At 42.5% G+C, this 15,225-nt stretch overlaps 3 protein-coding genes across 4 annotated transcripts in view; 2 read left to right on the top strand and 1 right to left on the bottom strand.

Annotated features, from left to right (window-relative positions):
* The window catches only part of LOC116823721 (zinc finger protein RFP-like), a 415,971-nt gene that overhangs the window by 103,967 nt on the left and 296,779 nt on the right, over positions 1 to 15,225 (bottom strand). The window lies entirely within an intron of this gene.
* The window catches only part of LOC116823271 (uncharacterized), a 66,539-nt gene that overhangs the window by 25,682 nt on the left and 25,632 nt on the right, over positions 1 to 15,225 (top strand). The window lies entirely within an intron of this gene.
* Positions 578 to 4,496, top strand: LOC116823266 (uncharacterized). Its single transcript, XM_075071581.1, is given in 5 exon segments — positions 578 to 748; positions 1,251 to 1,377; positions 2,003 to 2,116; positions 2,448 to 4,357; positions 4,360 to 4,496. Coding segments are annotated over 5 exon segments (2,370 nt in total). The 3' UTR covers positions 4,408 to 4,496.

Raw genomic sequence — 15,225 nt, forward strand, 5'->3', positions numbered from 1 at the left:
CAGCCCCCTGAGCGTCACACCGCCCAAGTCCCCGCCCCCTGAGCGTCACCCAAGTCCACGCCCCCGAGCTTCGCACCACCCAAGTCCCCACCTCCTGAGTGTCGCGTTGCGCCGCCCAAGTCCCCCCCGAAGCATCGTGTCGCTCAAGTCCCCCATCCCTCCCGAGCACCGCACTGCACCGCCCAAGTCCCCGCCGCCGAGCGTCGTGTCGCCCAAGTCCCCGCCCCGCAGAGCGTCATGTCGCCCAAGTCCCCCTCCCCTTCCGAGCACCGCACTGCGCCGCCCAAGTCCCTGCCCCCCCCCAGCGTGGCGCCACGCCTCCCATGCCACGCCATCCCCAGTGCCGCGCGGCCGAACCAAAAAAATCCAAAAACAAACCCTGAGTGCCGCCCCCTCCCGAGGTGCTGCCCCAAGCATGTGCTTGGTGGGCTGGTGTCTGGATCCGGCCTGCCTACTGGTGTTGCAGGGTATTTCGTGCTGAGGGGAGGTGCCAGGTCTGTGTTGTGATAAAATGACTGAGGCTTTTCCCAGGGTGACAGAGTCCAGAGCATCTGTCTACAGGGAGAGGGAGTGTGACATGGACGCAAGCCCCTTCTGTAACCTCCCACATCGCCCCTCTCGCCCCAACAGGCTGAGGAATCACGTCCACATTTCGCTCCAGATCCGCTCGTTTCGCTCCAGATCCGCTCCAGATCACCCGTCTTCCAGGGAACAGGGAAGGGAAATGGCTGTGGTGGAGACAGCTCAGGTCTGGGATTTGTAGGGAGCTGTGGGGGGGATAGGGAGGATTTGTTGTAGAGGGGGAGGGGCAGGAAACACAGTGTGAGGCAGGGAGGGGACGGGGTGCGATAAACCTGCTGGAACATGATCAACCTGGGCCTTATTTTATGAACAGGCTCATTGGAGGGTAGGGGTGGGGGGGAACTTTCTGGCCCAGGAAACACCCCACTGGCCAGAGGCTGCGGTGAAATATGAAGGGAAGCTGTCGAGGTTCCAGTCCCGTATCAGCCTATGGCTGGCAGGCATGTGGGAAATGAGAAGATCCTGCCTTGGTCCGTGTGCTGCGGGGGACAAGGAGCTCTCACCTTCCCCCACCCCCTGAAGGCTCCTGGCTGCTCTAAACAGGGTGCGGGGGGAATTTTGCTTCTCTGGCCCTCCCAGAGCTTCAATGTTTTGTTTATTTTTCCCTGTGACTGGTGGGATTCTGGCGGGGGCAGCAGGGAGTCAGTGCAGGACTCTTGTTGTTTCAGATGCCAGTGACCTTCGAGGAGGTGGCTGTGTATTTCACCCAGGGGCAGGGGGCTCTACTGGACCCTGCTCAGAGAGCCCTCTACAGGGATGTCATGCAGGAGAACTACGAGATGGTGACCTCGCTGGGTAAGGGATTCCCGTCCCCTTGGTTATTAGAAGCCGTGGGGTCTGCGTGTCTGACAGTGGTCAGGTTCTTCCCTGGTTAGTTAGATTGGAGGGGACTGGGCTCCATAATGCACAGCTGCCGAGTGAGAGAGACTTTCATCTCTATATACTCTCCAGTGAGATCAGGGTGTCAAGACCGAAGGGATATACAAAATCATCCCCACTCGACCTCCCTACCTTGCAAGGTAGAGAAGCCGTGTATTGTCCTGTCTGTGTTGTTTCTCATTCACACACAGAATCCCTGTTCACCTCCCTCCTTGGGAACAGCTCCAGCCATGCAGAGGGTTCTGGGCTCCGCTGGTTTAGAAATAGGCAGGGGTTTAACTCCAGAGGTGGGGGTGCGTCAGCAAGGCCCCCAGAGGGCACAGATCCTAGGAACTCCTAGTTAGGGTGTCACAATTCTCCCCAGCTCCCCCAGACATCTGCCTTCCACAAAGGGGCTCAGTGACCATGTTCCTGTCCTCTTGGATTCCATGTTCCCCAGCACAACGCAGGGACAGGTTCCTCCCACAGAATGTCCTTTCTGACAGATGCTCTCTCAGTCCTCCACACACCCTGATCTGGTCTGATTTCACCACCTGCACAGGATTCCCCCTTCCCAAACCTGACCTAATCAGCCGGCTGGAACGAGGGGAAGAGCCGTGGGTGCCCGATCTCCAGGCCTGCGAGGAAAGAGAGATCTCAAGAGGTGCCCACACAGGTGAGGACTGACACAGAAATCATCTGGTGAATGAAGGAAAAAGTTGACAATCCTAAAAATATGGTATCAGTAAATGCCCTCAGTTCTTCCTCATCTCACTCAGGTAAGGGCTGCAGTCAGCAGATATCACTGACATCGTTTTTCATGTGTCCTGTTACCTGCTGATGTTTCCTTCCCAACTTTCCTTCTCTATGAATTTTTAGGTGGGATGTGGAGGCAGAATCCAGTTGCTGCGTCTGTGCAGCTTTAGTATATTGGGCTTTCCCTCGGTGCTATTCCTCTTAATTTCTCCCCAGCACAATGACTTCTGTCTGGATTGTCTCTCTCCCAGCAGGTAACAAGACAGTGAGTGAGAAAAAGGAGGGGAATCAACAACAGGAAGTTCCTGGGCATGGGAAACCACAGGAGACCTTTGTGGGAAGAGCTGCAGGGAATTTTTCCCAGTGGTTGGAACAGGGAACAGCCTGGGGAAATTGGCAGAGGTCAGAGATGCTGCTGAGAAACTATTCAAGGGAGCAAATGGATGAATTTATTATCTGTGGGGAAGGATACAGGGATCCCACAGCCCGGCAGACAACCCCTAGGGAAGACAAACACCATGAATGCTTTGGTTATGGAAACAAATTCATTCTGAGATCACAGTTTGTTTCACCTCAGTCAATTCATACTGGAGAGAAATCACTTCAGTGCTTGGACCATGGGAGAAGCCACACAGGACAGAAACCCTATCAATGCCTTAAGGGCAGGAACTCTTTGAATTGGAAGTCAGCACTGACTACACATCAGATAAGTCACACGCGAGAGAGACCCCATAAGTGCTTGGACTGTGGAAAAAGTTTCATACATAGGTCAGCCCTTGTTAATCATCAAGCTATTCACACTGGAGAGAGACCCCATAAGTGCTTGGACTGTGGGAAAAGTTTCACACACAGATCAAATCTTAAACATCATCAGTGGATCCACACAGGAGAGAGACCCCATAAGTGCCTACACTGTGGAAAAAGTTTTGTACATAGGTCAGACCTTGTTAAACATCAGGCTATTCACACTGGAGAGAGACCGCATAAGTGCTTGGACTGTGGGAAAAGTTTTATACGGAGGGCAGCCCTTGTCAAACATCAGGCAGTCCACACAGGAGAGAGACCTTATAAATGCTTAGACTGTGGGAAAAGTTTTATATGGAAGTCAGGCCTTGCTAATCATCAGGCAATCCACACAGGAAAGAGACCCCATAAGTGCTTAGACTGTGGAAAAAGTTTCATACAGAGGTCAGACCTTGTTAAACATCAGGCAATCCACACTGGACAGAGACCCCATAAGTGCTTGGACTGTGGGAAAAGTTTTATACGGAGGTCAAACCTTGTGAAACATCAGGCCATCCACACTGGAGAGAGACCTTATAAATGCTTAGACTGTGGGAAAAGTTTCATACAGAGGTCAAACCTTGTGAAACATCAGGCGATCCACACAGGAGAGAGATCCCATAAGTGCTTAGACTGTGGAAAAAGTTTTGTATGGAAGTCAGGCCTTGCTAATCATCAGGCAATTCACACAGGAGAAAGATCTCATAAGTGCTTAGACTGTGGAAAAAGTTTTATACAGAGGTCATATCTTTTAAAACATCAGGCAGTCCACACAGGAGAGAGACCCCATAAGTGCTTAGACTGTGGAAAAAGTTTCATACAGAGGTCAAATCTTATAACACATCAGAAGATCCACACAGGTGAAAGATCTCATAAGTGCTTAGACTGTGGAAAAAATTTTATATGGAAGTCAGCCCTTGTTAAACATCAAGCAGTCCACACGGGAGAGAGATCCCATAAGTGCTTAGACTGTGAGAAAAGTTTCATACACAGGTCAGACCTTGTAAAACATCAGGCAATCCACACGGGAGAGAGACCCCATACGTGCTTAGACTGTAGAAAAAGTTTCATACAGGGGTCAGACCTTGTAAAACATCAGGCCATCCACACAGGAGAGAGACCCCATAGGTGCTTGGACTGTGGGAAAAGTTTCACACAGAGATCACATCTTAAAACACATCAGAGAATCCACACAGGAGAGAGACCCCATAAGTGCTTGGACTGTGGGAAAAGTTTCATACAGAGGTCAGACCTTGTTAAACATCAGATAATCCACACAGGAGAGAGACCACACAAGTGTTTGGACTGTGGGAGGAGTTTCATAAGGAGATCAACCCTCCTTAATCATCAGGCAATCCACACAGGAGAGAGACCCCATAAGTGCTTAGACTGTGGGAAAAGTTTCATACGGCAGTCAGCCCTTGTTAGACATAAAGTAATCCACACAGGAGAGAGACCCCATCAATGCTCAGACTGTGGGAAAAGATTCATGCAGAGTTCAACCCTTGTTAAACATCAGGCAATCCATACAAGGGGAAGACCATGTCATAAGTAGATAGGTAAGGTAAGGGTTAATTTTCTTTTACTGTAAAGGGTTACAAAGGGAACCAAGCACCTGACCAGAGGACCAATCAGGAAACCGGATTTTCAAAAGTAAGGGTGGGAACCTCTGGAGGTTTTTGGCTTTGTTCTGTGTCTTTTTGTTTTCCTCGGCTGTGAGTAAACAAGCTTTTCTTCTAACTCCATCTTCTTTCAAATATTCTACTATCAAGTGTGAGTACAAAGGAACCAAAGTAATCGGCTGTGATGTGCTTTGATTTGTATTTACATGGGTGTTGATTTGCTGGACTGGTTTATTGGGCTATCTTTTAAATCAGACTGTTTATTCTATTTTCTTATAGCCAAGAGCCTGTATTGACATCTTAATGCAGTGGATTGTTATATTTTTCTGTATTTTCTTTCTCTTTATATAAAGTTCTTTTTAAAACCTGGTTGAGGTTTTTTGGTTTTTCTCTGGTGAGGGCTACAGGAAGGAGGGGTGGAAATCTCTTTATGTTTTTGAGCTTTTACTACGTTTGAAGGCATCGCCTCAGGGGGGAGGTGAATTAGCTTCCTCTTTGTTTTGCTTCAAGGAGTTAAGTACTGCATCGCCCAGGCTCACCCAGGAGAGGGAAGCGGGGAGCAGATAACGAGGAGGAACAGAGGGGGTCCCCCCAAGGAATTTGGGGAACCCAGGCTGATAGTAGCCTCAATACTATCTGGTGGCAGCAAAATAAGATCCAAGCTGGGTATAAGCTTGGGGAGGTTCACAGTAAGCACCCAGATTTTGTACACTAACGTCCAGATTTGGGACAGAGTTTACCACAGACCATAAGTGCTTGGACTCCGGGGAAGTTTCAGAATCAAATCAGCCCTTCTAAACATCAGGCAAAACATGCATAATGTTTGAACTATGGAAAAACATTTCAAATAGATGTCATCCCTTGTTTTACATCAGAGAATCCACCCAGGGAGACACTCCGTAACTACTTAGCCTGTGGAAAGAGTTTTATATGCAATCAAACATTGTTAAACATCCAGCAGTCCACATTGGAGAGAGACTCCATAAGTGCTTAAACTGTGGGAAACATTTAAGAAACTGATCAGTCCTTGTTTTACATCAAAGAATCCAGACAAGAGCAAGACTCCATAAGGTGGACTGTGACAAAAGTTTCAGACAGTGATCAGACCTCATTAAACATTGGAGAATTCACACACGATCTAAACTTCTGTGACACCTGGGCAGAAAGAGTTAAGAACCTTGCAGGCTATTTGACCCAGATTCAACATTTAAAGACATGTTTAAAAAGTTTGTAAATGATATTTGGGGCCATTCCAAGTTATATAGACTAGAACTTTGAATGTGAACTTGTATTGTTAAAAACTTGGAAGAAGATAATAGTGTGGTTGATTAATCACAATTAACTCAAAAAATAATGGTGTGTATTAAAATTAATCTCAGTGGATCACATTGTTAAACAATAGAATACCAATTTATATTTGTTAAATGTTGGGATATTTTTCTATGTTTTCATACATATTGATTTCAGTCACAACAAGAATGGAAAGTGTACAGTGATCACAAAATAAAAATAGTATTTTTCAATTCACCTCATACAAGTACTGTAGTGCAATCTCTTTATCAGGAAAATGTAACTTAGAAACATAGATTTATTTTGGTTATATAAGTGCACTCAGAAATAAAGCAATAAAAAACTTTAGATCCTAGAAGTCCACTCAGTGCTACTTCTTTTTGTGCTAATCGCTAAGACAAATAAGTTTGTTTACATTTACGTGAGATAATGCTGCCTGTTTCTAATTTATGATGTCACCTGAAAATCTTAGAAGGTGTTCGCATGGCACATCTAGCTGGCAATGCAGATATTTATGTGGAAGATATACTAAACATGCCTATGTCCCTTCATGCTTCGGCTACCATTCCAGTGGACATGCTTCCATGCTGACAATGCTCTTTTAAAAAAAAAAAATTCATTAAATAAATTTGTGATTGAACTCCTTGGAGTACAATTGTATGTCCCTTGTTCTGTTTTACACACATTCTGCCAAATATTTCATATCATAAAGTCACGGATAATGACCTAGCGCATGTTAATTTTAAAGACACTTTCACTGCTGACTTGAGAAAACACAAAGAACGTAACAATCTGAAATTTCTAAAGATAGCTACAGCTTTTGGCCAAAAGTTTAAGAACCTGAAGTACCTTCCAAAATCTGAGAGGGACGAGGTGTGGAGCATGTTTTCGAAGTCTTAAAAGAGCAACGCTGCAATGCGGATGCTACAGGACTCGAACCACAAAAAAAGAAAATCAACCTTCTGCTGGAGGCATCTGACTCAGCCGATAGAAATGAACACGCGTCGGTCCACTCTGCTTCGGATCATTATCAATTAGAATGCATCATTAGCATGGATGCATGTCCTCTGGAATGGTGGTTCCAGCAGGAAGGGACACATGACTCTTTAGCACATCTGGCACATAAATATCTTGCGGCGCTGGCTGCAATAGTGCCACGAGAACACCTGTTCTCACTTTCAGGTGACATTGTAAACAAGAAGCGGGCAGCATTATCTCCTGCAAATTGTAGCCACACTTGTTTTTCTGAGTGATTGACTGAACAAGAAGTAGGACTGAGTGGAGTTGTAGGATCTAAAGTTTTACATTGTTTTATTTTTGAATGCGGGTATTTTTCTACATAATTCTACATTTGTAAGTTCAACTTTCATGATAAAAAGATTGCAGTACAGTACTTGCAGTAGGTGAATTGAAAAATACTGTTTCTTTCATTTTTTACGGTGCAAGTATTTGTATTTTATTACAAATAATAAAAGATATAAAGTGCTCACTGTATACTTTGTATTCTGTTTTGCAGTTGAAATCAGTATATTTGAAAATGTATAAAACATCCAAAATATTTAAATAAATGGTATTATTGTTTAACAGCAAGATTAATCACAATTAATTTTTCTGATCACTCGACAGCCCTAGAAGATAGTAATTGTAGTAGTCTCGAATGGGAATTTACAGGTATAAATATGGGGTGTTTTTCATGGAATTCTGGGTTCAATCCTGCAAGGACTCGGTGCATCAGATCGCGACCGACAGAGCCCAGCTCCTCACTTGTGCTCAATCTAACTGCCAATTAGATTGACTCAAGCTACGACAAAGTGGTAACTATAAGACCATCTGTGGGACCCATGTGTGTGTATGTGTGAATGAATGTGCCAATTTTTATGCTGTATTTTCAATAAATGTGGCCTGTTGCCTTTTCCCCTGAAAAAGATCCCATGTGTGTTTTATAAGCATAACATTGTCACTTGGTACTGTAATCCACCTTGAAGCTGGGACTTTTTCAGAGTGGGGTGGGATTGCAAACAAAGGTTTCCTGCCAATCCAGATAAATGCTCCCATGTTTACAAGATGAGACCCAGGATCCTCTGCAAGACACCTCACATTTATAGCAGCTTTCCTCTCATGCAAATCTGTCCCAAATTCAAAATCTCTGTCCGTTGGTCATTTGTGCTGCTTCCTTCTGGGTATTGTCCCAATGCTGTTCAAAGAGGGTGTTTTCAAAAGAAGGTGCTTGCTTCTAACCCCCAAGGCTGTCAATACATCTGCTCTTCTTTAGTGAGCACACTTGACAAGTTTTATCGTTCTTGGGTCTGGCTTCCATCTCCTCTCCAACTCTTGCAGCTGTCTGGAGGTGCTGCCTTTCACCCTTTACTCATTCACACCTCATTCATTCAACAGGGCAATTGATTAAAAGGAGTGTGTATGGGGTGGGGGGGAGATCTTATTCTACTCCTAGCAAAAAGACATTTTTTTAACATTATACCAAGGCTCAATGCAGAGTTTTCCATATAAGGATCTGATACAAGGCTGTATGAAAATAGAGGCATAATACAAAGTCATATGAAAGTTATGTGAAGATGCTTAATGCAGAGATTTTTCTACAAATGTTTATAAATTGCTGTTCTTCTTATTAATGAATGTGGTGAACGTGAATGTAGTACAGCTTGACATGTCTGAATTTGCTACAGGATTCTGGGAGCAGGGCCCTCCTGGCATCAAATGGGGTGTCACGAATACATGGGGAAAGATATCAACCTTTATGTATGCCAACCCAATCAATTAACTATAAAGACCTTAGCTGTTGTTCTGAATTGTTTTACCTGTAAAGGGTTACCTTTTTCCCTGAAGATGCTTAGGAAAAAACCAAAATCAAGAAAAGAGTTAGCAGAGAACCCAGACCCAATGAAAATGAAAGATACATTCAAATGGGGGGAAACAGTTTCCTTTTCTCAGCGGTCTTTGTTTTGGTCTGGAAAAATACAAAAGTGTCACAGCTACTATTACCAAAAAATTGCTGCCTTTCTCTTTCTTACCATATAATTTTAACAAAGAAATCAATTGGAACTAGGGATTTCAAGTGATTAAAAAAAACATTAATCCTGATTAATCATGTGATTATTTGCACCATTAAACAATGATATAATAGCATTTCTCTGAATATTTTTGGATGTTGTCTACATTTTCAAATATATTGATTTCAATTACAACGCAGAATACAAAGTACAGTGCTCACTTTTTAATTAAAAATATTTGCACTGTAAAAAACCCCCAAAAGAAATAGTATTTTTCAATTCACCTATTACAAGTACTGTAGTGCAAGCCCCTTATCATGAAAATTGAACTTACAAATGTAGAATTATGTAAAAAATACCTGCATTCAAAAATAAAACAATATAATATTTCAGAGCCCGCAAGTCCACTCAGTCCTACTTCTTGTTCAGCCAATCACTTAGACAAACAAGTTTGTTTACATCTGTGTGAGATAATGCTGACAATGAGAAGGGGCATTCTTACAGCACTGTTCTAGCCCAAGTTGCAAGATATGGACATGCCAAACGCACTAAAGATTCCTATGTCCCTTCATGATTCAACCACCATTGCTTAACCTGCCTTCCTCTGGGCTGCTATACCTGGTGCCCATGCTCAGACCAGAGCTGATAATTCTTCAGCTTTTCAGCAACTTCTAGGGTCTGTAGGGGAATTTTTTCATCTGCTCATAGGGTTGCCAACCATCCTGGGCGGGACGTCATTTGCAGCAATGGTGTCTTGGTCTGGGAGAGCTGGAAATCTTATCTGCCAGGGAAATCCCCTATGGCTGGCATTTTCCAGTTGCCTGCTGTGACGTTGCACTCTATGTGATTTTATGAAAGTATGGTGATGAGTGTGAATATGATGTAACTAAAATATGCTTCATGCAAAAGGTCTCTTGTATCATTACAAAGCTTATAATCTACTGATTGTGGTCGTCATGTTTGTATAAATGTATCACTCTTGTATCTGAAATGAGAAATACAAAATATAACTCTGAGGGCCTATTGTAATTAGCCAAAGTGTGGGGCATTAATGGTGGTTTGGAATCTTGATGGCTCCTATCAACCAGGACAATTGACTGTGGATGGCTCTGTTTGCAGGCAGGCCTTCCTGTGACTCAGGCTGGGAGGAATGAAGGCTTGGGGTCTCACAGTGACATGTGATCATGTCACCTGAACTGGAATCCATCTTTAACCTGGTGTTTTTCCATTGGGAAGGAGGGATGGGAACCCAGAGGGACAAAGGATTCCCACCTTATCCAAAAGATATATATTGGTAAGTGGGTGGAACAGAACAAAGGGCGCTGCAGTCATAAGAAATCCCTAGTTACCAGCTGATCTGGAACAAGGGCTGTACCAGGGGAAAGGATTGTGCCCAGACTAGGAAATCATCCAGTCTGTGACAGAAGCTTATTGAAACATCTGAAGGTGAGATTTTATCTGTAATCATTTTCTTACTGTATTAGGTTAGACGTGTGTTTTGTTTTGTTTTATTTTGCGTGGTAATTCATTTTGTTCTGTCTGTTACTACTTGGAACCACTTAAATCCTACTTTCTGTATTGAATAAAATCACTTTTTACTTATTAATTAACCCTGAGTATGTATTTATCCGGGGGGGTTGGAGGGGGGATGACAGCTGTGCATATCTCTCTATCAGTGTTATAGAGGGAGAACAATTTATGAGTTTATCCTTCATAAGATTTATATAGGGTAAAATGGATTTATTTGGGGTTTGGACCCCATTGGGAGTTGGGCATCTGAGTGTTGAAGACAGGAACACTTCTTAAGCTGCTTTCAGTTAAGTCTGCAGCTTTGGGGCACATGGTTCAGACCCTGGGTCTGGGTTAGAGCAGACTGGTGTGTCTGGCTCAACAAGACAGGGTGCTGGAGTTCCAGGCTGGCAGGGAAAGCAGAGGCAGAAGTAGTCTTGGCACATCAGTTGGCAGCCTCCAAGGGAGTTTCTGTGATCCAACCTGTCACACCTGCCTCCTGCCAAAGGAGAGTCAACTGGCTTTTTTGTTTTGTTTTGTTTTAGCTTCTCCCACAGACATAGCTGCTATTGTCCATTGGGGTGGATTAATTAACTCTCCTGCAGGTGCAGTACAGAAAACTGCTCCCTGTAGGAATGTGCTACTTATGGTGAAGTGAGCGTGCTCAGTAACATCTGCTGAAGCCACTGCCCTTCACCCTGCCCTAAGTATACGATTGTGCTGAGTGCTTTTTACAGGGGTTAAAAAGAGGCAAAGGGGGCAAATCGGAGGAGGGTTCCGGCCAGGGTCTGAGCGGGGAGGGGGGGAACTGACTGGTCAAGGGGTTAAGTACCTGACAAACACCTGCCAGGAATGGTCTAGATCAGTGCTTCTCAAACTATCTGATACGGTGGACCGGCAGCTTTTTTCTCCCAATGTGCCAGGGACCGGTACCATATTTGTGCCATATTATTATCATTTTTTGCATAGGCACATAGCACATCAGGTCAGAAAAACTAACATTCTTCACTGTATGAATTGGAACGGGAGTGTAGCGTACATGCGGCGATGTTCCCATTTAAATACATGGAAGACTGACTGAAAGGCTGTGCATCTGGGCGGATAGATATGACTAGATCCAAGAAAATATTATTTGAATGGTCATAGTAATATTAATTTATATCAGAAACAATACAATGAATAAAATAAAAATGGACAGATTTTTTTTGTTTTGTTTATTTATCAATATTACGATGCGTGCTTCTGAAAACATATTACTATTTAATATTGTTAAAGCAGCACAGAGTCCTGTGGCACCTTATAGACTAACAGACGTATTGGAGCATGAGCTTTCATGGGTGAACACCCTCTTTGTCGGATGCATATTATTAACTTTTATCGACTGATGCTTATTCTTGGTGGAATTCCGGTGTGATTTTTAAATTATACTATTATTTCTCTCTCTCTTTACTGGAAACTTGCCACAGACCAACCACCAATGGCTCGCAGACCGGCACGGGTCCACGGAGTACCACTTTGAGAAGCACTGGTCTAGATAATACTTAGTCCTGCCATGAGTGCAGGGGACAAGAGTGCCGGGGACAAACTGATATCCGTAGTCGTTTGCTATATCAGGGAGCAGGATTTTTTTCCCCAATAGCAGTTTCTTACAAAGCAGTTACATATCAGCAACTGGTACAGGCAATATGCAAAAACCTGTAGGAGAGCACTTCAACCTCCCTGGCCACACTATAGCAGACCTTAAGGTGGCCATCCTGCAGCAAAAAACTTCAGGACCAGACTTCAAAGAGAAACTGCTGAGCTTCAGTTCATCTGCAAATTTGACACCATCAGCTCTGGACTAAACAAAGACTGTGAATGGCTTGCCAAATATAAAAATAAAAATATAATATTAAAATAAAAAAAATCAATATAAATTAATATACTAAAATTAAATAATCAATATTAAATTATAATATTTTATAATATTATAAAATATAATAATATTAAAATAATTAAAATTAATTTTAAAAATTATAAATTTTAAATATAAATTTAAAAGATAATATATATTAAATAAATAAAATAAATAAATATAAAATATTATTTTAAAAAATTTTAAATTATTAATTAAATAAATAAAAATAAATTTATAAAATAATTTAAATAAAAAATAAATATATATTAAAATAAATAATTAATATATATTATATATATAATATTAAAATATAATAAATAAAATTAAATTATATTATAATTTAAATATATATAAATATAGAATTAATATAATTTATAATATAATTAAATTATAATAAAATTATAATAAAAATATTTAAAATAAAAATAATAATAAATATATATAAATATTATAAATAATAAATAATATAAAAAATATAAAAATAATTAATAAATTAATAAAAAAATATCTAATTTAAAGATATTATATAAAAAAATAATTTTAAATAATATATATAATAATAATAATAAATATTTAAATTCAAATATATATATAAATAATAAAATAATAAATTATATAAAAAATTAATAAAAATAAATAAATAAAAATATTATATAGATAAAATATATATAAATAAAATTTATATTTAAAAAAATAAAAAAATTATAATATAAATATTATATAATATTATAATAAATTGTAATGAATTAAATTATTTAAAAAATTAATAAAATTAAAAAAATATAAATTAATAAAATAATAAATAAAAATTAAAATAAAAATAAAATATATAAATAATATATAATAATTATTAATAATAAGTATGGTCACACTAACACACCTTATACCGAAAACCTACCCGACCGCTATGCCTACCTTCATGCCTCCAGGCTTCCCCATCCCCGGGCATCACGCACACGATCCGACTGTCTACAGGCCAGCATCTGAGGTACAGACCGCATCTGGCCTTGCTAACCCCTCAGGACAGAGCCAACACCTCAAGAATCTCCACCAAGCATTCTTCAAAACACAATAGTGGTCCCGCACGAGGGAACTAAGGAAACAGATCAAGAGAGGCCGACGTTGTACCAGAAGCCTCCGTACTGCAAAACAAACCCAGAAAGAAACCAACAGGACTTCACTGGCCATCATCATACAGTCCCCAGCTAATAACCCTCACACGCGCATATCAGGGATCTACAACCCAGCCTGACAATGATCCCACACTTTCACAGGTCTTGGGTGGTGCAGGCCAGTCCTCGACCACAGACAAACCTGCCAACCTCGAAGGCAGTATCTCATACTCTGTTAATGCACAGTTGCACCACAGTAACTCAATTCAGGAACGCGAATCCATGCAACAAACCTTGGACGCCAACCTTCCCACATATCGTTACACAGCGACACCATCACAGGACCTAACCAGATCAGCCATACCATCTTATTCACCGGTCACAATGTAATCACTAGCACCTCACCATGTATCAAGCTTTCATATGCAATGCCCTCTGCTATGTACATCGGCCAAACCGATAGTCACTACGGAAAAAGGAATAAATGGACACAAATCGACATTAGGAATTGCATATTCAAAAACTTGTAGGAGAACACTTCAAGCCTCCCTGGCCACCAATAGCAGATCCTTAAGGGTAGCCATTCCTGCAGCCAAAAAAACTTCAGGACCAGACTTCAAAGAGAAACTGCTGAGCTTCAGTTCATCTGCAAATTTGACACCATCAGCTGAGTATTAAACGAAACTGTGAATGCTTGCCAACTACAAAAGCAGTTTCTCCTTTCTTGGTTTCACACCTCAGCTGCTAGAGAGGCCTCATCCTCCCTGGACTGAACTAACCTCGTTATCTCTTAGCCTGGCTTCTTGCTTGCTTTTATACCTGCCCGCCGGAATTTCCACACATGCATCCGACGAAGTGGGTATTCACCCACGAAAGCTCATGCTCCAAAACATCTGTTAGTCTATTGAGTACCACAGAACCTTTGCTGCTTTTACAGATCCAGAGCTAACATGGCTACCCCTCTGAGTCTTTAAAATGCTATTATACATCCGCTAATCTGGACACCTGCCTGTAGCTCTGAGCGCCGTTAGGCAGAAACCTCAACTACCCCAAAGCTTCAGTGATATTTGCAGTAAAAGAATTCCCCTCTGGCTGCTGGGTGGGGCAGCCCCTCCCCCTCTCCTTCCCCATGGGGTGGGGAGCTGCCATTGTATCTCTCCCTTTCCCGGACCCCCACCCTCTTTCTCTCCCTCCCCAGGCAGTCTGCCTTGCTCTTACAGCCTCCCACCAGGCTCCTCTCCCCATATCCCCTTTCCTTAACAGTGACCCTCCCACTCACAGTTTCCCCTATTGCAACCCTGTTCCCATCTGGCCCCTAAGTCTTCCTTGATTCCCCTGCATCACACCCATTCCCCCTTCAGCACCCTACCCTGTCCACTGTATCCTCTTCCTGCCCCGACCCATCCCTCATCCCCCCTTATCTAAACCCCTTCCCCTCTTCAGCCCTCTTTCAGCTTCCCCAGTTATGGCTGTCCAGTGCCCAGCGCAGCGTGGGTTGGCTTCCCTCTGCCCTGCACACAGTGGGAACTGGCAGGTATCATATAGGAAACTGTTCCCTGTAGGATGTGCTACCTGTACCAGCAGCAGAAATCCTGCGCCTTATAGACTAACAGACGTTTTGGAGCGTGAGCTTTCGTGGGTGAATATCCACTTCGTCAGACGCAGGTAGTGGAAATTTCCAGGGTAGGTATATATATGCTAGCAGCAAGCTAGAGATAACCGAGTTAGTTCAATCAGGGAGGATGGGGCCCTGTTCTAGCAGTAGGGGTGTGAAAACCAAGGGAGGAAACTGGTTCTGTAATCGGCAA

The sequence above is a fragment of the Chelonoidis abingdonii genome, chromosome 12, assembly GCF_003597395.2.
Source record: "Chelonoidis abingdonii isolate Lonesome George chromosome 12, CheloAbing_2.0, whole genome shotgun sequence".
Classification (NCBI taxonomy): domain Eukaryota; kingdom Metazoa; phylum Chordata; order Testudines; family Testudinidae; genus Chelonoidis; species Chelonoidis abingdonii.